The sequence below is a fragment of the Haemorhous mexicanus genome, chromosome 4, assembly GCF_027477595.1.
Source record: "Haemorhous mexicanus isolate bHaeMex1 chromosome 4, bHaeMex1.pri, whole genome shotgun sequence".
In the NCBI taxonomy this organism is placed as follows: domain Eukaryota; kingdom Metazoa; phylum Chordata; class Aves; order Passeriformes; family Fringillidae; genus Haemorhous; species Haemorhous mexicanus.
In genome coordinates this window covers 30,483,415-30,509,408 of record NC_082344.1, presented here as the reverse complement: position 1 = coordinate 30,509,408, position 25,994 = coordinate 30,483,415, and the positions used below count along the sequence as shown (strand labels likewise).

At 40.1% G+C, this 25,994-nt stretch overlaps 1 protein-coding gene across 1 annotated transcript in view; it reads right to left on the bottom strand.

Moving 5' to 3' along the window:
• Positions 1 to 25,994, bottom strand: part of MCUB (mitochondrial calcium uniporter dominant negative subunit beta) — a 47,119-nt gene that overhangs the window by 4,982 nt on the left and 16,143 nt on the right. The window contains exons 2-3 of the mRNA XM_059844257.1: positions 2,666 to 2,741; positions 2,236 to 2,406 (exon numbers count right to left, since the gene is read on the bottom strand). Of these exons, the coding sequence (XP_059700240.1) occupies positions 2,236 to 2,406; positions 2,666 to 2,741 (247 nt within the window). The remainder of the gene's footprint in view (positions 1 to 2,235; positions 2,407 to 2,665; positions 2,742 to 25,994) is intronic.

Here is a 25,994-nt window from a genome sequence, read left to right as displayed (position 1 = left end):
TCTTTGTTCTAGATGTTCTGAATACACCACTGATTTATTAACCTGTGCAATCTTATATTAACTGAAAAGAAGTTTTGAGGAAAGGGAGGTATTTTATTTTAGAAAATTCCTCACAGGTTTTAAGCAAAGACTACTTTGTGGTTTTCTGTATCTAAACACAAGTGTTCCAATGTAGACAATGGGTCATTTTTTTGTCTACAAAAGGTTTGCAGGATGAAAATCAAATCCACAGATAATGAAAGCGAGTCATCATACACAGCACTGATGACATCAGTTAAGGTTAGGTCCATTTAATGGTTAAATGACATAGATGTGTGTCTACACTAAATCAAGGCTTCATAATCTTTCCTTAATAATTAATGTTTAAGTTCAACTCCCAGTACTTGAGCAGTAGTTTCTCTTTACAGTATCAGTTTCCTAATGAATTAAACATCTCAGCTGCTCTATAACATTACAATTGCCCAGCACTTGACAAATACAGAGCAGAGAATTATTCTGAGTCAGTGTTTTAATCTAAGTATTTCCAAATCAGAGGGGATGGGGGTTTAAGCAGATCAGACAAGGTGAAAACAAAAATTGACCTTTGGAATCTGCTGCCTGTCCATGCCAAAAATGCCAGACTTGTAGGTTTCTTACAGGAATTATCTCATGCTTCACAAGGGACCCATGTTTGCACTGAAGCAGGAACAGTTAGCTTTTGCTGACATAGCAGAAAGGAAAGCAATCCAGCAGTGAATCCCAAAACCTCCTGTCCTGGATGTCTGCACAACAGCAGTACCCAGAGGTTCTGCCCCACCCCACTAAGAAATCCTTTGTAGGGAAAAACTTCTGTGTTACGGGGAAGGCCAGCTGCTCACAACGGCCATTTCTTACAGTGGCTCCTGAAGATAAAGAGTCTTTTAAGAAATCATCTTCAAGAGAATTTTCCATTTTTGCTCCCTAGCAGACACTGTCAAAACAAAGCAAAACAAGACCAAAACAACCCAACACCAAAGCTCGGGTATCCACAAAGCTCCTGAAGCTCATGTCCACACTGGGATCCACACAGATCACATCTCCATTGCTCCAGAGGATATCAATATTCTATGGGGTATTTTCCTGTTTTACTAAATATGCCACAAAGGAAAATAAAGCAGCTTCTCTTAGGTCTGTGGCATCCTGACCTTCTAGGAACATCCATCTATTTTCAGTTTCTTTAAAAGTCCCTGCAGCCCTCTGCAAGGATCAACCAGAAAGAAAAGAATATTACAAATATTCTAAACCCAGCTATGAAACCAGACCAGCTTCCATTGACAACTTCCTTTCTTCTGCTTATGTGTTACCTGCTGTTAAATAAATCTTTCCAAAGATACGTAGGTATCCTTATTTTTCTTTCTTTTTAGGGGTGTGAGTGGGGAAGGGGAGGAATAGATGCTTTTAATTAGCCAAATTCAAGTACCTATTCTACCAGATTCAGACAAAAAAAACCTACATCCCAATTCTAGTTTTAAGACTGAATCCTTCCCTAGTACCAGGGCAGGGGCTGCAAGAGCACTGCCAAAATACAGACCAAGTTTTCTTGGAGGTAAAATGGAGAATAAGGTTAATTCAATATTAGTTTTATCAATGGGCAAACCAAAGAGACAAAATAGAAGAGAACAGTTAGCAAAGCTTGAGAAAATTATCTGAAGACTCGGGACAATGGGATAAACAGGATATTACAAGGAGGAAAGGCTACACCAATTCTAAAATACCCTAGCAATCAGTTTCCTTTCAACCCAAGGGCCCTGAAATATTGTACTCCAGCTGAGAAATGCAATCTCCTCAATGTCTTAAAAAAATTTACTATCCTTTACTATTGCACACATTATCTGGTTGCTTAGCTCTTGAGTTTTTCATACACAATTTTGTATTGTAGTAGCTCTTGGTAACACTGAAGAACTGGCAGGCATCACATTCAACAGCCTGACAGGTTGTCTTTTAAAAATGATCATGGAGTACAAGGAAGAAAGAGATACCAAGGAAATCAGGAGATACTTATTTAAACACAGCATTACAAAGAGATACTAATTGAAAAAGGTAACAGAGGACCACCACTGGGATAAAAGAAGAGTTCCAGCAATAGATGCAATTCCGTATTTTTAATCAGCAATAGTGCTAAACCTGATGGAGGACTGAACTTATTCTCCAGAAGAGAAGTACAGTTCATTTGAAAAGGAATGCATTTACCTCAGGGAATAACAGAAATAAAGATACCTGTTGCAAAGACTTCAGCTCTCTCAATTCCTTTATCTTCTCTTTGCACATCCTGCAGGAATGCTCCTACAGTGGTCACTACTGGCTTGACAGTGAACTGACAGCGTTCACTTCTTGTGGGCAGCATAAGAGTTATCACAGGAAGACCATGTCTGTAATTAATAGTTACTTCTGGGGGGTAAAGAAAGAAAACTAAGTGAAAAAGTTGCATTGTAGATTGTAGCTTAATGTAAAACTGCTTTTAAAACACAGGATAAATAAGAAAAATTACACAAAACATTTCTAGATTTTTAAAAATTAATATAGTATTTCTATTTCTGGAAGATATATAAAAAGCCATACAACTAATGTGACCTCACAGACTCCCATAAAATAAATACAAGGCTTGTTGACACCGACGGGAAGAGGGAAAAGTTGCTGGAAAGCTTACCATCAGATGGCACCAGCGTGCTGTAAGGTGCTCCTTCCCGGCCCCTCCAACCTCCGGTGTGCCTCCAGAGCCCCACCTGCAGCACAGACACAAGGAAACTTGCCTTAGAATAGTCAGGATGCAAAGAGTACCTGGTTAAAGGCAGCACCCAGCCTGTTCACGGCGATCAGCTTCCGTGCGATCTGACATCACAGGTGTCTGTCTGAAGAAAAACCCCTTACTTGGCAATTCCATGAAAAAGGTGAAGCCATCCTTATAGAAAGCATAATTTTTGCTAAAGGTATGGTAATGCCCAGAGAAAAACTTTTTGTCTATTGTGGTTTAATTAACTCAAGACAAAAAGAGAAGGGGAAGAAAAGAAAGGAAAAAAATTGCAGTGTTTCTGAAGTGCTTCATCCAACTTTTGCAATAAAACCTCTCCTCTCCCCACAAAACAGCCACTTGAAAAACCTCTACCTCGTGGCACCTAAAGGCAGAATTCCAAAGTGTAACTTCCAACAGAGAGCATGGCTTCAGTGAAAACTAGCTGTTGTCATGAACAACAATCACAAATAAAATAAAAAGGGCCTGAGGTTGCTTCATAGTTATATACCGTATGCCAAAAGCTGGCTGTTGAGACTTGTGCTGCTCAAGGACAAAAACAACAATACAGCCTGAAGATCTTTTATGTCTTAAATATGAATGGCTGTTTCAACTGCATGCTGAGAGATCCTGCTGCAAATACCAGCACCACTGTGCTCTGGTACGACACTGAAGGAGGCACAGCCAGCTGCAGTGAGTATCCTCTCTGCCCTGGACAGCAATGACAGCGGGTTTTTGAACCTGCAGGGCTACATGCCAAAGCTTGCCCCTTCCAGAGCCACTGGGGAGAACTATCAGTACACTTCAATGCAGTCATCTCAAAACACAGAAGACAAACTGCTCTGATTAGACCCAGTACTTAAAGCTGTCCACCTAGGTTGTGGAAGGTGCAATGTCCTTTGCACCCACAGCTAATCCCCCTGCACAAGGAGAGTGACAATTTTATTACAGCGATTCCACAGAGCAGATAGTTTAGACAGGTATAGCAATAGTATATATATATCTATATCTATATATAGTATCAATATAGCAATAGTATATCTATATAGTTTATTGCAATAAACTATATAGATATAGTTTATTGCCATAAACTAAGAGTAACAGGTAAAAGAAGGGAAATCATATCCCTGACCAAGCCGGTTACAAAAACCACACATGGGCTGGACCAAGGCCTGGGATTTGAAATATGATAGCTGGGGAAGGTGGAAAACAATGTGGAGGGAGATGATAAGGATCGATTTTCCCCCAGTGAGCTTTATAGCTCATCTTTCTGAAGGCCAAAACATTTCAGTCTGCAAGATAACAGTCTTTGACAAGGCAGGAAAACAAAACTGTAAATGCACAATGCCCTGGCTATTCAATATGCCAAACACTGCTCACCACATTCACATGATTTATTTGTTTTTAAAGAAATACAGCCTTGGCTGTCTGGATAGGAATATACTATTAGGTTAAATAAAGGCATCTGTAAATGAATCTGTGTGTTTCATAGATGCTGACACTGCCCTAACTTTTTATCTGGAACAAGCACTTTTCGGGATCTAAAGAAAGTAGTAATTCCGGGTGTTTTCAACACTAAGAAATTTGTGTGTTGTAATCTTCAGGGATGAGAGACAGTCAGAAACCTAGACCAAACAGCAGAATATCTTAAAAGTATTGCTCAAAGAAAGGTAGACAGCAGGAGCACAGGAATGCTGACAGCCACCCAGAGCTAAAGATGCATCTGTTTCTTGAGCAGAGCAAGAGACCTTCACTGGAGCAGGGCAGGACACAGCCCAGTTCTCATCCCATTTGCACGGGGCACCTGCACCCACAAAACATTTAGGAACACACAGCCTGGAGCAGGGAGACAGCCCTCAAAATCGGATCTGCTTTGGAACAGTGTGCAGGAAAACTCAACAGCTTTGAACACAACAGCAACTCGTTTCTTCATGGGGCTATAAAGGGATAATAAGGAACTAATTTTATTACAGACACTTAATGTGTAACTTTGCAATCAGTATCTAGATACTGATCATCCAACACACCCCAGGCAATGAACTGCACCCTGCCTGCATTTGAAGGTTACCCCAAATTCCCAACAAAAGGAATGAATTATCTACTTTACTTATACTTAAGGAAACAATGCATTCAACAATTAATGCAAATTAAATATGTTAACATATCAATTTGAAATACTTATTAAATCACATTTATTGAAATAAGATCTTTACAGTAGTTCATTCTATTATTCTTTAGGTTTTGACATTACTATTCATGATCCACTGAAAGAATGTCTATATACTGGACCAGTTTTGGTTTTTTTTTTTTTTTTTTTTAGGTTGTTTCAAAATGCAGAACACCCCTTAAAATCACCTGCCACAAATAAGGAAAGCAAAAGCCATAGAAATATGGAGTTGAAATTATTTCCAAATAATTAACTCTTTCCATATTAGTTCTAGGTTGATGAATTGGGAAGCATGAAGGGCGCTGGGTTAACTTTTTCCCTCTGTTTCCAGATTTAAATCTCCACTTTCAGTGAAGTGATTACACCATTAGCTTGTGCCCTACAGCCAAATCATTGTGCTCCTTTTGAGATGCTTGGAATGACCCCTATCCTACCCCTGGAAAAGAAATGGTAGTCAGCAAGCATCACAGCTACAAGGAAGACTTGAACTACAGGACCAAAGCAAAGGGACTGCTCTCACAACAACATCAGTGAGAGCTGAAACAGGAATGTGTGCCCTGAATTAACTGCATCACAAGCCTTGAGATACTGCAAGGAGCACAGCATACTGCTAACAACTCTCCTATATGCCAGTGAGTGCCTCTAAGCTAATTCCTCTAACCTCACAAAGGCTAAGCAAGCTATTCTACAGCTTTCTGCAATTTGCACACACAAGTGGCAGGACATCTGGCTAAAACACTTCTGACACAACCACAATTATGTTCAGGAGTCAAAGGCTGATGAACAGCATTTAGCAGTCAAACACTCCCTCTTCCTCAGCTATACCTTCAAAATAGATATAATAATGCAAAATACATGGGAGCAGCAGTTGGCCCCATCTCTTGATTCAGTTCAAGGCATGGACTCTCCTGGAGTGAAATCTCCTAAGGATTTAAGGCATAGAGTGTTAATTGGGATTAAAATAATCCAACATAGTATTTTAAAAATACCAGTTGGTATAAAACAGAAAATATATATGAAGTTTAAAGACATACTTCCTCTGTTAAGGGCACCTCTGGTCTCTAACAGCAGAGAAGTTGCCACTGTTAAAGCCAAGAGTGGAAATTTCAACATTTTCTGGCGGTTTACAGCAAAGTTTTAGGGACTAATGCAGCATCATAACTGAGCTGGAAAAGCAGGCAGCCAGACATGACAAGTGGGAGAGACTGGAATAGAAATACTGTATTTTTCACTTTTGAGAGTGGCAAATGACTGAAACTACCTACACTGCAGTTTCTGGAGCTAGCGGTTCCAAATAATCTACCTCTTGTGATGTTGAGTGATTGTTCTTGCAAACTTAAAACTCAAATTCACTTGTGACAAGTTCTATCTAAGAAATTGATATCATTACCAGTATATGAGGTGACATGAAAGCCTCTGATCTTCCTCAGCACCACATATGCAAATAGTAACCTCACCAGGAACCACAACTTCTGTTCTGTAGAATGTTATAATGTGGGTGGGAAGAGAGAGAGCATAGGAATAAAATATTTTTTGCACCAGAAAGTCATCTTGAATATGGAATTCTACAAAAAGATGTTATTAGGACTTTCTGAGAACACTTTCTGAATTGTTGCTTACTTAATTTTGACTTACCACACCAAAATATTGTAACAAATCTGAATCAAAATGCAGCTAGCCAGCAATCATATTTTTGAAATTTTTGCCTTTGCTTATATGCATCTTGGAAGATATAGTAGTTTTTGGGTTTTATTTCAACAGCAATAAAAAATGTAACACACCTTCAACATTTAACATCCCCATTAATTTGCATTTATTAGAGAAAGCAACCAAAAAAGAGTCAGCTCAACTCTGTCTGCCCTCTTCCTGAAGGGACATGCAATACTACAAAGTGAAATACCATATTCCTTCAGTGTGAGATCCTTTTGAGATTGCCTCAAGTCAAACTCATGGGCAGTCATCACAAAAAATAATGCAGACTGTTATGCAAATGGTCTCCCACATTCTCATTTCCTTCTCTCTGAGGCAATTATAAGAATCTGATATGGAAAAGCACCATAATAAAATGCCCTACTCCACAGAGCACCAGCATTTTACCCTTAATTACACTGCAGCAAAACACATTCTAATTAAAACATATTTTGCAGTGTGCTTTTCCATAGTAATATAGTGCTACAGGCAGAAGAGGAGAGCTCAGTTATCTCCTGGAGTCCTTGTCCAATGCCTGGTACAGCTCCCTCACACAGTTACTGAAGAGGACTGCATGAAAGGAGCAGGAAGTGACAATTCATGGGCGAAACTAGTAGTTGCAATGCCTAAGAATGAATTTTGGGGCCTTTTTTCCCCCTGAGTCTCATCAGACAAGCCAACATCCCCAGTATCCATCGTTCTCATGTGCTGATCTCACCCAGTTTGTGAAGCAGAGTGCAGGACAAGTCACCTTCCTGGATGCTGCCTGCTTGCAAGGGCAGGAGAAACATGAGGGCAGGTACGTGTTAGCCACCATTCAGTGAAGGCACCTGCTATAAATAGCTATGTGTATGTATTTTCCATTGTGACTTTCATGTTTTTCTGATAAACACACTTAGAGTTCCCTGCAGATGAATGATGTTGGCTCCCATCTGATTCTTTGAGGGAAACCAACCAAGATTAATTAATTATGGACTAACAATCTGTAGTTTCACAATAATCTAGAGACATTTCAGAATGGTTTAAAACCAAGGGAAAGGAGGAAAAAAAGCAAGTGCTGCCACAGTCTACTGAGCTTGCAGATCATGCACAACCAAGCTAACCAAAAATGAATCATTGTTCCGACCAAGTTTACAAGAAGCACACATCAGGTATTTCCCTTTTTAAAATGAGTCACTGAGGCCATTTTGGAGATATCTGCTATTAAACTTCTGTGCTGATTTTGTAAGCAATCCTACATGATCAGGAAAATAAGACATATGGAGCCCTAACAACTGCCTACAATCATCTTACGAGTGCCCATTTGAGATACAGATGATTTCTCTCTCATTAACTTTTCATTTGTCTCTTCTTACACTTAAAGGGTTGTCATTGTTTCTTTGCTGGTCCCAGAACTGATTGAGATGATCATGCAACAACAGCCTCAATGAAAAGAGCAGCTTCAGAGCACATTACTCAGATTTAGCCATCGTTCAGATTTCTGGAAGCCCAGCTTAAATTAAACAAACAAAATCCTTCAAAATCCTTGCAACAGACACATCACTCATTCTGTCGTAACACCCCTATTCCAATACACCAGTTTCAGCCAGGGAAGATACTTCTGACACCTGGGAGTGTTCAAGACAGATTCTCTTTCCTAGGACAAAAAAAAAAAAAAAAAAAAAAAAAAAAAAAAAAAAAAAAAAAAAAAAAAAAGAAAGGAGGACAGATTTTTTTTATTTTCCTGAGAGACAGCTTTCCTGTCTCAAATGGGCCATGCAGTGAATACCTCTTCCCAGCCTTTTCCCAGCTGTTCCACAAGGCACTGTAGCCACAAGGCATTATAGAAACTACACTGCAACATTTATATTTCAATCCTTTCAATGCAGCTAATTTAGAATCCACAATATTTTTAACCCCTTCCTCAGCACAAATCAACTTTAAAAGAAGTAGCCAGCAGGTCTCTTCCAGCAAAGCAGTAGTTTCATCACGAGTATGTACGTTCCAGTGATCCTGAAGAAGCAAGAGCAATATAGGATTCATATGGTTTTTCCTCAAAACTCACTTGCCTTACAGCACTGTTAAAACCCAATAAAAGAGCCCAAGCCATCAAAATTTGGGTTTCATGTGCCTGTTATTTTTTGTGCCTTTATCATCCCTGCTGATCTTTCATTTCCTGCTTCTGCTCAGATTCCAAGAACAGCTGCCACCAGTTTTAATCAGCCAAACATTACCAATGACCAAAATGACAGCTATGATAAGAAGTACACTGAGGCAACTGGCCACCAAGAACATCTTTTATGAAGGTCCAGCAGGTCAAACCCACCACTGCAGAGGGGTTTTTCCTGGGAGACCTCCCACCTAATCTCCTGCTGGGCAGGTGTGCCTCTTCCAGCTGCACTCTGCCCCCTCACTACTCCTTTGTGCTCTCTCACCCACTCCCTGCTCTCATGCACGCCCCACTCCACTGGGTGCATGCACATAGGGGAGAGAATCCATTGTGCAACAGGGGCAGAGGTCCCTCTTCTTGAGATGTATCTCACTGAGGTCACCTGACTCTACACCAGGCACCTGCAGATGCAGAGCTCTAGGGAAGCACCAGGATTTGCACCCACATCCATTTAACAAGCCACAAAAACAGTTGCTGAAAAAAGTGACATTTAAAGCAGGCTGAAATTAAGCCTTGCCCTCCTTTAACCCAAAGTATGATTTCAGTAACTCCTCACTGCAGTGACTCCTCACTGCAGAGAAGCAACACCAGAAGTGCTGAGATGAGAAGGATGAACATCAGCTGACAGCATCTGCCTGTATTGTCTTCTGGGGACTGCTCTGAAGGTACAGACATTCCCCCTTTTCAAAATAAGCTGATCTCCAAACCAGTGTAAAAACAGACCTAAAACCAAGACAGCTGTGCATTTTTAGGAACAACATCATTGTGTCTTATTATTTTCTCAAACCTTTTTCTTCTCTTCCTGCAAAGAAAAGCAAATCTTCAATCTCTTCTGAATCTAAGGTTTTACATTATCGGAAATATCACATCTTCATCCAGTTTCAATGAAGTCTGCTTGTCTGAAAGCTGATGTTCTTCCCAATCTACATTATTTTCAGAGGGAAAGATAGGACGCAACACCAAAAAGGCAGTTTGCAAATCAGACAGGGGTAGGAATTTGAGAGGGAGGGATTATAGCATGAAATTATATTTCTGCTTTATCAAAAGCAAAGGCAAGCCTACATCCAAGAGCTGTACCATCTGTTCCCCAAAAGAGTCTAGGTCAAAATATTAATGTGTCAGCAAAGACAGGATTTTTTTATTTGTCCCACAGAACAGATCTTTGCTCTTGTGCTGTGCCTTTTCCCAGATCAGCATGCCTTCCCAAATGGTGGAAAACTTTAAGAGTAACAAGAATGACTTTGTTTTCAAAAATACACTTATATTTTATTAGATAAGAAAATGGACTTGCTGCACATTTTGTTACAAAGGTCTTAGAAAGACTGTATCTTAATGTACATAGCTGCTTTCATGTTTCTTAAAAAGAAAAAAAAAATGCTCAAACTCTTCTCTAGGAATAACATTATTTGTTCAAATTGCCAGACAAGAAAAACCTTGTTCAAATTTCAGCTGAAATGAGATAACAAGAGAGACAAGGATGCAAAGTCAGATGAATACACTTATATGTTTATCAAAGTTACAGCCAAGTCTTCCTTTTCTCCCACAGAACTTTTCAGATTAAAAACACTGAGCAGGTTGTAGTACACGGGAAAAAGATGATGTAACTCAGAAAATAGAACTGCTTGTCAACATTTTCATTTATAATGGACATTTCTGTTTACAACATAAATAACCCTGTTCCTCCTCCCCACAACTCACAAGAACTGGGTTTTCATATACCTACAAGGATGTACTTCTCTTTCAGGGGCATTCTTTCCCCAGGCTTTTCTTTACTCAACTGCAGATTTCAAAAGCCTTAAGGCATTTACTGCATGGCTAATACAGTAGAGACTGCTTGGAAAGTTTGACTGACTCAAGGCTTAGAATTAGCATCTAATAGATGTGAGTGAAAAGTCAGTGAGAATTACCAGCAATGACAGCTTTCACCCAGATTTTCAGAAAGCTTTCTAGCAGGTAACACACTTCAGAATTGCTCCACTAAACAGATCTTGGAAAGGGAACCAGCTGAGCAGCTGCTGAAACGCCCCAGGCAAGGAAAGCTGGCTCTTCACTGCATCCCTTCCATTCCTCACCCAGCCACCTCTCCAGCAAAGGGTTTCTATCTCTCTCCTGCTGGGGATGTTTCCCTTCCAGTCCCCACTCCCAAGGCCTCCCCCCAGGGTCCAACCATAAGCCATGAGAAACCAGAATATTCTGGCAGAATCAAAGCAACCATCTCCCCTGTTCACCTGTATCACTTTTTTTCTTCCACTCCCTGAAAACTTAACTGCACTATTCTATAAAATAGCAGAGAAACTTTGCTCTCTTGAAGAGCACTTCCCACAGCTAGCAATTTCTCCTGCTCAAACACCATCACCCCAAAGAAGAACTTCTTTTGGCAATGCAGACTGTCAATTATTATTTGGAGGGGGAGGAAAATGTTAGGGATCAAATCTAAGACAACAGAGGACAGTAACAGTCCATGTCCGGCTTAGTCACATCTAGATTTGCTCTAAATTATACTGGGACTATCTGGTGTTGCACTATTAGAGAGGTTTCTCCTTTTTCTCCTGCCACAACAATTCCAGAAATGCAATGTCTATATCATTATTCTAAAATAGCACATCATATATTGATGGTTTTAGAAACCATCATAATTCCTTTTTTTTTTTTTCTTTAAAGATCTGCAATAAGACTAGTCCAAACACTTAAGAACTCATGTTTTTTGCAGGCAGCTGTAAACAGGTATCTTTCCAAAGGGAAAACACATATTTCCTTATTTCTTCTGATTGCTTAGCTAAAAAAAAAAAAAAAACCCCAAAAAAAAACACCCCAAAACAACTGACAGACTAGATCAAATCAAATGTCTTTCTCTCTTAGCAGCTGGCATTAGGATGTAGATATAGTGATCTGTATCCTTTATAACAGATAGTTATAAAGCAATTCCAAAATGGAACTTAGTTTATATTCCAGCTTTATATGCTGCTGCACTCCTGTGGAGGCTCAAATTACTTGCAAGGAGTACAGAACACACTTTTTATCCTTGTTAGAAAGTAACCCAAGAAAACAAAGGCAGAATAACTGAAGTAAACAGAGAATCATATTACTTTCCCTTTTGATAAATTTCTAATGAATAATGTTTTTTAAAAATGTCTAGGGCAGACACTGTGAGAACATCCACAGTGAGCAATCAACTGCAAACTTAACATCATAACTTCAAAGAAACTTTAACAGGTGGTGTCAGAAACCACAGAGCCTGACAGCAGAAATGTAAATTAAAAAATCAGACAAAACCAAAGGAAGTAAACATTTCTAAGGAATAAGATCAAAGGGGAAACTACAAACTCATCAGTTTCAAGAGCTTCCAGCCTTCACGGACATTTTGCAGAGCTGTTACAACAAACTGGGTTTAGCAAGGCAACACTTCACAGAAGACAACTTCATTCAAAGTCCTCATCAGAGATCTACAGTAACAATTTTAAAACCACAAAACTCATCCAGCAGGCAAGCTTAAAACCATCCATTTGTTTTCTTGAAAGAGAGCTCTGCTGGGAGAAGTAGCTTCAAGAGCATTCCTGACAGAAAAGTAGCCACAGCAGAGGTACTTAGAAAATCCAACCTTCTGGCATGAAACTCAAACCTGCTGCCAAGAGTGCAGAGGTCTCGCCAACCCAATAGTTCAGCCAAGGTCCCAATGAGCAGCTATGTTCCTGGCACTTCCTTTGTGTCTAAGGACCCATCACTCCCAAATACTTGTGGACAGAGGTCTCAACATTGCCATTGCCAAAGACACACACCAAAATGTTGTCAGATGTCAAAAAGGAAACAATTTTGCTTTATTTTTTAATTTTCTTTTGGAAATCTATGTTCTCCCACTGCCATTCAAGCTTTTTTAATCTAAAACGGGCAAATGGCTGTGGCTTTGGTGATACTACTCACTTCTGTGTTTCAGCTGTTGGCATCAATGTTTTAAAAACATAACTTAGCTGAACCAGTGACTGAGTGAACTCATTTGCAACACCAAATCCATCATGAACAGATTTTTACCTTCTTCCTGCAAGAGTAAAAGCACTAAGTATATAGACAGCAATGAAACTTTGAAATCAACAACCAGTACTGAGCTATTGTTCTGACCTTCAGTTTTACTCTGTACAACATGCTTGCACATTTATCCCTTTCTACTGAGCAGGCAAAGCAAACAAAAAATGAAGTTCTCCTGTAAAGGTTTCTAGTGGTTTTTTCTAGAGCTTACTATCGCAAGAAAAACAATCACAAGCAGTACAGGAAGATGAAAGGCTCTGTGTGCCCCGGATGAACCAGAACCTGTGTTCTGATGAGCCCGCTGTGCCTCCCAGGGGGGAAGTGAGCAAAACTGCATGGTAGCTGCTCCCTTTGCACCCCAGAGTCTTTGAACTCTAGCCAATTAAGAGCTGTTCTGTTTCCTCTTCCTCTACTAATGCATTCAGGACCTGTATCTGAAAGACTGATGCAACAGACAGGGCAAGAATCTGGATCTTCTGAATGCAAGGTTTATCATGTGTTTTTAGGATTTTATCACTACAGCAAACAAGAATTTGATGCTACACAGAGCAAGCAGGCAGTGACCCAAAGCTGTTGCCCTTTTTCTCCTCAAGCCTATACCAACACCAATATATATATTGGATCTTGTCTTCCAACACAAGCAGATTGCTGTATCAGTGATTGCAAGGCAGAACCCCTTACCCAGCTCCATCTTTGGGATACATTTAAATGCAGGTGCCATCTATGAATCAGACTCCAGCAGAGAGCAGAATCTCTGCCCTGCAGCACTGACAGAAGCCATGGTAGCAAGTTTCCTCTAAGGTACCTCCAATTGTTGTGGTGTAAAGTTATATCCTGTCCCTTAGCTGTGACTACTTCCTCCTTCCCTTCCCCCTGCCCTCTTCCTAATTGCTGTCTATCAAGTTCCACATTCCAGCTAGGGCATCGTGTGATTGGCAGAAGTTCAAAAGATGCTTCTCAGGCCTGGGGTCACTGGCCTGTCCAGGTGTCATTGTCCCCTGAGACCTTCCTCCTTCACACCTGGTTGGTGGCTCACCTATCCTCTCCCTCCCACCTCCCTGTGAGTTTAAAAGGCACTGGAAACAGTGCGGTTGCAGCGGTCGGGGTCTGTCGGAGCTGTACTGAGATTCAGAACTGTGTCACCTTGGAATAATCTCTGGATTTAACCCTCCGGCAGAACCCGCTCTCTTTCTCTTCACCATCGCCTGAACCTTTTCCACTAGAGGTAAATTGAGTTTCTACTCTGCTTGGGCTCATTCTGAGTGCCTGACTGCAACTGCCAGCGAGCTAAGGGTGTCTCTGAGGTGAAACATCCCCAGCAGTTACCTATAGCTCGGTGCACTAAGGCCGGACGAACCCAGGCACGCTCCACTCAGCAATAATATCCAATAAATCCTCTCAGGCTGTTAGTTAATAAAGTTAAAGCAGAGTTTTGTCCCTTGTCTTGCTCCTAATTGAGTGGAAGCATCTTATTCAGCAAAATTACTACTAGAGGAAAACTCTAATAAAAGATAAATAAATCCCACAGAATACAGGCTGAATCTACATCAGGCTGTAATATAGCTGTACTCCAGAACAAGCCACAACACTGTCCCAGAAAATGACTGATCAATGGTCACTCTGCTTATCTTCACCTCCCTCCCAACATGCACCCAAACTCACACAGGAATTCTATGTAAAGTCCAGTTTCAAATAACTTAGAATTGTGGGCTTTGACATACACATCATTAATGCTTTACTACTCAGAGCAAGCAGTACTACATACTTGCATTCCAAGGACTTGAAAACTGCTCAGTTTTTAATCTTGGAATTTTAACACAGGATCACTGGAAAATTAAAGTTATTCCTTCCCTCTGTTACACAAATGTGTATATGCAAAGAGATTTCCTAACAGGAAAATATTCTGCCACTATATTTTGACATGAAGCACCAAAGAATATCAAGTTCATCTTATTTTGTAAAGCATTATATATATATACAGTTTATGAAAGAAAAAAAAAAAAGGCTGGGGGAAGCCAAGAGGTGTTCTAACATGTTGCATCAAATTTCTCTTGAAATAGCAGAGAGATTCATCCCTAAAACACTAACACATAGGGACAACCTGTATTTTTGATAAATCAACCAAACCACTTAGTGGAAAGCTATTAATTGTAAATTGGGGAAAAAAATATATAAAATGGAATTCAAAATTACACTTAGTCCTTGAAAATTATGGATCCTGTTTCTCCCTTGTTTCAGCTTTGATCTGAAGGAAGACATAGAGTACAGGTTTCTATCAGAAGCTACAAGAACTCCTTGTTCTGAAGAAATCTGAAGTGTCTTCACAGCATTAAGAGCTTTTTAAACCCATTAGCAAGGCAGCTCTCTGTTATCTATCTCATTAACTGGCACTTCTGAATTTCTAAGTGACCTAGTATTTTCCAGGTGAAGTTTCTCAGTTCATCAGGGGCAACTCAAAGCCTTACTAACTCTGCCAAAGGAAGAACAGGAAAAACCCCCTATAATTAATGTCCCACCTGAAGGCAGGATTATGCAGCGTTATGAATGACCTGGTTTGGTTTTGAGGTTTTTTTTTGGTAGCGTGGTTTCCTAGAGGAAGGAGAAACACAATCACACCACGTCTGCCTACCAAAGGCAGCTTCCAGAAAGATTTAAGATCATTTAATTATGCATCTTACCAGCCACTCAGTCAGAAACAGTTAACAAGTGCTCAAAGATCCAACAGCCTGCATTGCCTCTACTGGGACACATGATACTTTAGCACATTAGGGATGTTAATTTTAAATTAAATACGATTAGAGAGGTTACTCAAAAGTGACATTTAATATCTGCTCACTCCTGACAGCACACTTGTCACCCTGCATCACTAAAGCAAAAGGAAGGAGCAATGCTCGTCAGGAGCAAGGCTGAGCTATTCCACCTTGGTGTGTTTACCCAGTACCTTCTAACACCAATTAATTTGTATGTAAAATAGTTTTAACATGTTTTTCTGTGCATGTGGACAAAATTACACCCAACCAAACAAAAAACCACTTTCCCCTTCTATATCCCTGTCAATGAGGGAAGACTCTTATCTTCCACAAAGGTCAGTAGGTCAGCAGCAGGATGGCCTGCACAATGGGCACTGGTGCACTGCAGATACTGCTGTGTGGAGTTCCTGCTCTCCCACAAAGCCTGAGTGCTGGCAGGGTGAGTGCACTGTGGGCACCATATTCAAATGCCCTTCTTGGAATAATCAAGTTATAACAAAGGTGTTGTCAGAACCATGGAAAAGATGTGCAATCTACACTGAGAAACCACTCTTGTGTAGGAAAATGGCTTAATAAACTGCCTAATACATTTTTCATCTTTCCTGCACTTTTCAGGCTTTTTTCCCCCACAGTCCTTTTGCAAGCTCTTCCTAGTCTAATCTGCCCTTGGACAAGATTGTTCCAGGATTCTGTTATAGGAGTGTATCTTTCATACCTCAGCAAAGGTATCAATTTTAACATCCATAAAAGTGAAAGAACCATGCTAACATATTCTCTGCCATCTTACAGTGCTGCAATTTTCTTCCTGCTGCCAATGCAAGCAGGTGAGCTGGAAGTCAGACCAAGTGGTAATTCTGGCTTTGTCTCACAGTCTAGACTTGGCAAAGGCATTCACATCCATGTTTTAAGGTAGAGCAGTACACTCAAGGTATTTCACATTTGAGGTGTTTAAACCTGGCATCCAGCACCCGAAAGTTACCACACACTTCAACCTCAGTTTCACATGCCTTCCAACTGAGCACTCCAGATCTGCGTGCACATCATAAAATGTTGGGGTTTTCAGTTTCTAAACGTTCAGCTTCACACTGAAATATAGCTCTAAGACTTCCAGCAGACCACAGAGCCAGCTATAACTTCCCATGATCTGTAACACACATCACTGAATGGTTGGACATGATTATCTTTTCAACATGAACAATTCTGTGAGGATGAGATTCAACAAGGTCTGTCTCATGGGTTTTGGCTTAGCACAGAGCAGGCTGAAGGACACAGAACTAGAGATTTCCATATGGACCCTTATAGGAATTTGTACAACATTCAACACCTACAATGCTTCTGTTTCCTTGGGGCACGTAGCACTCACGGGATAAATAGATTCGATTGGAAGTGTACATTGGTGCACCATGTTTTCATATCAGTGGGAGGAAAATACAGAGTACTTTATGCACAACTAATGGCTAGCTGAGGGGAACTGCAGGATGCAAAACAATGAAAAGTCTAGCTGTAAATGCCTATCACAAACAGAACGGTGGTGACTTCAGAGGATATACCAGAGAGCAGAGGACAAATGGCATACAGATGTACTGGTACTCCTCAGTATGACTGAGAGTGCCTAACACCACTGCAACACTGCTAGCAATGTCTGAATTCAGTCTCTTTTTTGCCCCACATTTAAAATGACATGAATAAAACTTACTTTTTTAGTTAAGGTTGAAACCTCAACAGCCAACAGGGACACAAATTAATTTGTTCCAGTAGTGCCCAAAAAAACCCCAAACAATGTCTTTGCAGTAATAAAAACGGAATGTAACCAAATATCTGATTTGATCAGATAAACACACCAGGACAGCAAAGAACTCTGGCTGTTGTCAGTTTTTATCTTCCCACATTTTTATTAGAAAAAGAATTGTGAATAAGTGTCACAGTACATCAACACAATTTCTGTATTTCCAGTACACAACTGCAGCCAAAACGACTTAGGACAAAACCTCATTTAAACTCCATTTACACTATTTCAGCTTAGGCTTCTCACAAGCAACCAAAGCAAGCACAGAAAAGCAGATACACTTATTTCCACAAAAATGTACTATCTGAAGAGGAAGAACCTTTTTGTTTGCTTTGGGGACATTTTGCTGTCCTGGACAGCTATTAAATATAGCTCAGCAGTCAAAACAGCAGCACAGCTCAGCAAACACACCCGAAGATATTAAGGCCAGAATGGGCCAGAGAGGACGATCCTATCTGATGCGCTGCACATGTACAGCATGGCAATTTCTTCACAAAGCTCAGCCTAAGCTGGAATTGCATTTTAGTCCCCAGAAAGCATTTTTGCCTTGATTTAAAAGATTTTAAGAGAGAGATGTTGTGGATTCTCCATAAATCAGAGATGACAATAATGAACTAGCATAATCAAAAAAGGCCAGGTGCTATATTTTCCTTCTAAGAATGGAGCCAGTTAATCTGTAGAGTTTAACCTGTTTAGATTAACAACTCTCTAGCCTCAGATATGTCTCCTGTTTGTAGGTACCTGCAGACTACAAGAAGTTACTTAGATTGATAATCTTCAGGGTTTTGTTGTAAAATATCTTTTTTTCACTCTGGTAATAATTCTTGTAGTTTGTTTAAAGAAACCTCAAAACTTTCCAGTTTTCCAGCATTCAGAATTCCAGACTCACTAATGTTACATTGAGAGACTAATACTCCTAAGTCACAGTACCCTCCCCATACTCAAAAAATCCCCCCAAAATCTTTTGAATAAAACTTTTACGATGGGGTTCAAATACAGCCATCACTATCCTCATGCCCTTCCCAATGGCCACTTTACAGGACATACCTATCATTTACGTTCTCTGTTTCCAGATGGTGGAACTTATTTTTTACATCCTACAAATTTTTTTACTTTTTTTTTTAAACTGTATTGAAACAACACTACTGGGTTTGGTAGCTTACTGGAAAACCTTGGACATGTTACTGCACCTCAAATATGGAAATAATGACACTTAACCTAACTTCTGCTCACCTTTACATATAATATGGGATGCAAAGGAATCAATTTTAGCAAGGACACAGAGTTTCCTACCACTGACCTCTCCATCAATCCACAAAGCAATGGGTAAAACATATTGTTTGGGTAATCTGTATATCTTACCAGTAATTGTATTTTGCTCTAGACACTGAGGATACTAAACCATAAACACCGGCAGGTAAGAGCTCTTACACAGCCACACCAACCTTGTGGCACCACTGCATCCAGTTTATTTTGTGCCATCCTGTTTACAAATTCAAGACATACATTTTAGGAGGTCTTAGTAATTGGTATGCTGGGAGCCCTGTTAGGCCTTACTTGCTCCCACCTCCAGTTTGTCAAACTTTAGAATCTGAAATGGATTACTGCACCTTTTACAGCATCAGAGATACTCCTTCACAAAAAGGAGGAAGACAGCTTTCAAGTCAATTTTACAAGGACAATTGGCTTCAAGGATATAAATTAAAAATGAAATGCAACTGACACAACAGCAAAAGGTTTCACACCATGCAAACATAATGACAGCTCAAGAATCCCTTACAATCAGAAAGAAAACAAACACTTCTTTCTTACAGTCTGGCTAACCTGCCATCTCTTACCTCTGTTACATTATGCGTGATTACCCATTTCCTAACAAAACTGTGCAGCAGTCAGAGCTCAGCTTTTGTCAAACTGAGTAACTGAATTTCTTTCTTTCTGTTTTGAAATACCAAGCTGCCAGCCACAGGCAATTTCCAAACTAATCAGTAAAATGTCTTTTGTGCCATAATTAAAAAAAAAAAAAAAAATCACCTCACTTTTGTTTCATAATTAATGTCCTACAAGTAAAAGCAGTGCAATCACCTATACATGAAAAGAATCAGAGGAAAACCATTTACTCTCTTCAAAGAGCTTAACGACTCAATTATTTTTCCAAGGCAAGGCAGGCAAAGTCTAAAGCTCAATGTTATCTCTAGAAGATTAAAGCAACAAATCAAAGAATACATATTCTTTATTATTCTTTATAATTATTATCCAGAGCTTCATGTTAACTGCTAAAGGTAAATGACAGGCCACATTGCAGAGACTCATACTCCTGTTCTGCCTAGAGCCAAGATAAGCCAATCCAAACCCTGAGCTATGGGAAAATGATATCAGAGGCACTTCAACAGCTATTTCATACCTATATATATAGAGAGAGATCTTCATCTATCTCTAAATAAATAAATAAATAAATAAATAAATAAATAAATAAATAAATATATATATATATATATATATATAGCCTTCCTGTCCTTAGCTTAAATTAGAAAAGCCTGAAAACCAGGTGGATTTTGGTCAGTGAACTCCCCAGTTCACTTCAGAATTCTCTTCCGGTACAGAAAAAAAAAAAAAAAATTATTTTGGCTTGATTCAACTTGATCTATTTCTGTTTTGCTGCTAAACCATGCTCGTTATTTTCAGAACATTAACATTTGCATTGCATCCTCCCTATCTGGAATCTGTAACTTCTGGAAATGTGGCATCCAGTTTTCCAAAAGCAGCACAGCATTATTCTTGCCAACCAGGAATACATACATAGAGATTGTGACTACATTCATGGATCTCCCAAAGGCCTTTAGTACCCTAAAGATTACTTTTTTTCTTTAAAGGAAGTCTCTTACACACTTTATCAGGGTGCCGAACAACTGCACATTGGGAGACATTCACCACATATCCCACCACTCATCCAAATCCACCTGACCACGGTCATCAAAATACTAAACTGACAAAAGGAAGAGAAGAATCTCAACCCTTGGAGCTCCTGAACCTGCAAACAAATTTCCACTCAGTTTTGAGAGATGGCAGGCACACAGACAGTCCTTGCATTACCAACTGGGGACCCACTAATGCTTCCCACCCTCAGCTCAGCATGGCATATCCTGTGGGCATGGGTGACTAGGGGAATACCTGCAGAGAAACAGCCTTGTTAGGTCTGTGAGCCATCTAACTTGGATGGCTTGTCCTGTGCCACCTATAATCACACCATTACAGGCTACCTGAATAGAAACATCAAGAAAAGCTGTTAAGGGATCTTTCAGCTCTGCATCAGTTTTACACATACCTTAAATGTACACAGGACAGAGAGTTCCCACAAGGCAGGACTTACATTGTTCTGGTGTTCCAGAGCAATTCAGCCCAAAACAAAGCAATACTTCAGTGAGAGCATGGTAGATAGAGAAGGGAAGGGAGTTGCTGTAGCTATAAAATGGCTCAAGCCTTCACAACATGCTACAGGTCTAAAGGTACAAAATCGAGGTACATTGTTCCAGCAATGGTGTTTGGATTTTCTGTACTGTTTGAGTCTATCACAGGGAGTTCAGCAGGGCAAACGTGACCAGCATCACAACACTAACCTACAGCACCACAGCTTGCTGCTTTTTTCTCTGCAGCCCCTTCTGAACCTTGCCTCCACACCAGTGCCACCATTCCTGCAGTGACACTTCCCTCTCACTCTCAATTTGCATTTTAATAACCCAGAGATCCCACCTATATTTTGCAATCACCTAAATTTTACAGGTATTCTGTACAGCCTGAATTTAACAGTGCCTGGGATGTCAACAACAATAAACTGCAAATTATGGGGTTAGTTTCTTTGTTTCTAGACTTAACATTTGACTCTTAAGAATAATCCAATGTGGGCAGACCCTCCATAATAAGGGTAAGCAACCTTTCTGCTGGAGCTCTGCAGGCCAAGATGGACAGATGCCTGCCGCAGGAAAAGAAAGGCTTCAAGGAAGCTGTTGGGAGCACTGCTGTCAATCTTCCGTAGTCCTGCAACTCTCAGTTCACCTGGTGGGGCTTACAAACATAGTTCCATCTCTCCACACTCTCTCATAATACTTTTATCCCAGATGAGACCATTTACACGTTCCTATTTCCTAGGACATTTTCCATGTTCCTATTATCAGGACCATGAAAACCAAGTAGATAAGTACAAGTGCACCATTTCCCTTCACTTTCTTCATCTGAAAAGTAAACCCGTGTTTAAGAAATCAGATAGGAAACAGCTGACCTCAACTGCTGAGTGTCCAGTTGTTAGTACTTACTCAATTTTATTATTAACATGACAATCTCTTTTGAAAACTTTAAAAAATTATATTCAACCACTTGTCTTCAGACTATGGGGTCAGGAAGTTAAGCTGTAGCAATTCACCATGTATTTTTATAACACATGTTATAAGTAATTAGTCTACTAACTTTTTCCTTCTCCAAAGAAAAGCACCATGAAAGGCAATAGCCAGATGACAGATTTGGACATATCAAAATTCTTAAAAAACCACAAACACATTTTGCATATTATGTTTTTCTCAGAAATGATACAAAATGCAAATGGTACTGAAATTTCTTAAGCGAAACGCTTCAGCCCAGAAGCTGCCTGCCACTTCTCTGAAAGCTATTTCTTTGTCATATACAGGCAAGTTGTTTTGACAGTTTCACTTCTGTGTTGACTATAAATCTGCGAATATTTCATGGATGACTGAACTGGAACAACTATCAACAATATCCATCAGCTTGGAGCACGAAGATTTAGTCATGGTCCAATAGCTAGCTGCAAACCTGTGTGAGTCAAAGTGCTGAAACCTGTATTTACTTCACACTGTGTAGTTTATTTGGATTTCATAAAGTAACTGTAAACTACCTGACTAAATTAACGATGTACTTCATTAACTGCCTTTAAACAAAAAGGAAACAGCTCAAATGTAGAAAAGAGGAAGGAAGAGCTTTCTGAAAATTAAACTAGGACAAGAGCAAAAATTCTTACAGGGCTGCAGCTTTCCTAGGTTTCCATGGAGTGCTGCTTCCTTACACCAAACCATTAGCTTTAGTTCATGCTGTTGTTTAGTTCCTGTCACGGAAAAAGCCACGCTCCTGTCTCAGTACAGCCGATGTCTGAGGAGCAGCTGCTCTGGTAGCTCCTGCACTTTCAGCCTGTGACAGAGAGCAGCTGATTGGCACCTGCCAAGGAATGATAAAGGAGTGCCCTAAGACAACCCTCTTGCAGCTCCTCACTCCATGTTCTCTGAAAGATGCCTCTACTTGAACAGCCTGACCCTACGTGGTAAGCACAGCTGGCATCTGCAATATGAGATGGAATGAGCACCTGGCATCTTGGCCCTTTACATGGCTTTATTTGCAACTGCTCGGGGTTCAGGCACAGACAGCAAAGAGCACCTCTGTACAGAGCATAACAGCTGCCAATATCTGCAGCTCAACAACAGAGCAATGAGCCTGCCAAAAGATGGTATAGAAAAAACTGCTTTGCAGAACAGGGGAAGGTTGGAGGCAGGAAATATATTCTTTAAAGAACTTCCAGCTAATTTGATTGTAAGTCTCTTCTTCACAGTATAATTTATTGATTCTGAATCTCAGACAACTGCTGCAGGCAACGAAGAACAATTGACTTCTTTATCAACTTTGAAAAACCAACACAAAGTTTAAATAATTTAAGCTACTTAAAGGGAACATAGAAAACTTATGGTAGAGGAAAGAACAAATCCGGTTTGTCTGAGTGTCATCTCTGCATCACGTGTGAAAGAGTGCTGTGTGCTTCCCTGTCCTAAGACTCAGCAGAAAAAAAGAACCCTACCAAGATAAACAATACATTTTAAACAATCCACATATAACTTTGGAATTTTAAATCTTTGATATCTAAATCTATTTCTTTTTTAAGTGCATATTTTTGTTGACTTAATTTTTTTTTTATCTAGGGCCCCTGGGTTTTTTGGAGTGTTGTCAAAATATCTGCTGCCTGTATTTTGAGGGCATAGCAGATCAGTTGAGAAGAAACAAGAACCACAAAACCAAGAACTACTCTTAAACCCTCTGAATGGCCCTCATGGTCCAACAACAGTCCAGCTAGCTCAACAACCTGCCAAAATCCCTTAGGGGTACCCAAGGATAAATGAGAACAAGGAAAGGATATTTTCACTCCCTTTCACAGCCCATTTTACAGGTTTCCACTGAGAAAGAGCAAAATACAAATAGCTTTAAAGTGGCTATCACAAAATGCAGCAGCTTGACATCCCTGCCACACTCTGATTCTGCTTTGTCTCACAGCTATTACTGCAAAGATCACATGCATTGAAGACATTCAGCAACTTGCATTTAGGAGATCTAATTTCATAGGCTTCAGCTATTTTGTCAAACATAGAAAACAGCTGCAACAAACAGAAACAACAAATGCAGCACAGAGGGGCTGCACACACTGCAGCCAGCTCTGCTCCACACTCTGGCCTGCTTCAGGCAGACTCCTGTCATTCTCACATGCTTCGGGGACCATACACAGCAGAAAATGCAACTGGCACATCCTCAAAGAAGAACACCAAGGAAGAGCAGAAAAAGTCTGTGAAAGAGTCCCTGGGCAAGGAGGAAAAGCTGTTACCACCGGCAGCTTCCTGTCTCTGGCAACCACCACCTCAGCATGATGATTGCCTGGCAGTTTTGTCAGAATCCTAAGGAAATGCTATAGACCCAACATCCTCAGCTGACCCAAAAAGCTTTTGAAGCAGATCCAGCAGCAGCTGGACTGCTGAGGCTTTTGTTCATCTCAGCGAGATACCCGCACTGTGTGGGAGAAGGAAGGATCAGCACTACCAGCGAGGTCACTGCTTTGCTCACTGGTGCACAAGTTACAAATGAGAGAACTTCAGAATGTTACCTATGTTACTTTTAAGTAACTTAGATTATTTAAACAGTGATGGTTTTTCAAAGCACATAAAGAAGTAATTGTTCTTCCCTGCCTGCAGCAGTTGTCTGAGGATCACAGACAGAGGTGCTCAATTATACTGTGAGGAAGAGACTTCTAATCAAATTAGCTGGAAGGGCTTTAAAAGATAATCACTCATGAATGAAGTGATGAATTAGTGAAACCGTGTTAGACTAGTCTATTCAAAGAGGATTGAGCTCATTTGACATATTTGGTTGCTTTAATTCATAATAAGCTCATTAAATAAAGTTTAGTTTATAGAGTATATTGTCCTGTAAATGTGAGAGATTGAAAAGGACTGTTACACTCCTTCCCCCAGCTTGGTGTTCAAGGATGAGAAGAGAGTGAGGAGTTTGTCAGGTTTCAGGTTTATGTATCAGCATTTGTCCGCAGGACCTAAGATGAACTCTCATCACAGTTAACTCTCGATGAACACTAGCTTCAAATAACGCTGACAGCTCACGTGACTAATGTCATGGGATGAAGCCAGGCTCAACAGATACCTCTAGTCACCCTAAAAAGACAAGATACTCATTGCTACATATTTACTAGATATCCACCTAGAAGTCACAAACAGGATACTCAAAGATTCCTTTTAAGACATAGCCCCAACTACCTGCAGAGCTCTTTTTTTTGTTTTTTTTTTTGTATGTGCTTATACCTCTCATGCTTGTTAGATTTATGAACCCCAACAGTCACTGCTTAGGCAAGTTATACATATTTAATTATTACATTTTTCCTCATAAATTATTCTATACAGCTTCTACCCATTTACTGCTTCAGAGTTATCTTCAATGACCACTGTCCTTATAACATGAACACTAACATAGTATTTCAACTCCTCTAGTACCAGCGCTCTTCTTCTCCTGCCCCCTGAAACAATTCCTCCTACACATGCAACACAACTACACTGACATTTCTACCACCCCAGCATATTCACAGGGATTCCTCATTTAAAACCTTTATTCAGGAGTGCCAAAATTCAGCGACCTTCCTCACAAGGAGATGGGGAAGAGTACGACAAAGGTTTTACATTCCTCTTTTTCTTTTGACCAGCAATTTTTTGTCTGGCACTGAGATAATGCCAAGTGAAATGGAGTATCAAGTGACTTCAAGTTTAATTTATTACAACAAAAATTACAAAATAAGCCCTATGTTAATCTCAATAAAGCCTCTCACAATTCAAGTGCCTTTCAGATTCAACATCTACGCCACTTGATTCCACTGGGGCACAAAAGGAATTTACAGTTATTAATCTCTTTTATCAAATGGCTCTGTTTTCAGCACCAGTGAGACAGCACAGCCTGGAAAAAAACCAAAACCATCAGCCACTTCAGAAATTCATCTTGTGTTCTGCCTATGCAAAACATAAGGTACACATAAGCACAGTCTCTTTATTCAGCAGCAGCAGCTGCAGGGCGATGTTGGCAGCTTTGTTAAGACACAGCAGGCATTGTTTCGCTGCTGCTGCTCTTTTCCCTCATGTAACAAATTCTGGACCTCTGCAGGCACATTAAGAATTGCAGTCCAGAGGGAGAAGCCAGAGTGACTATAAGGGGGGCTGGGAAGGAGGACAACATCAAACGAGGCCATCAAACTCATGACCATACCTGCAAAAGTCATGTATGATACAGAGAAAGGCCTTGAGTGATTGGCATAAATTCAAAACTTGGCCCTACACCAGCCACTGTGAAGAAAATTATCTCTACCCCACATGAAA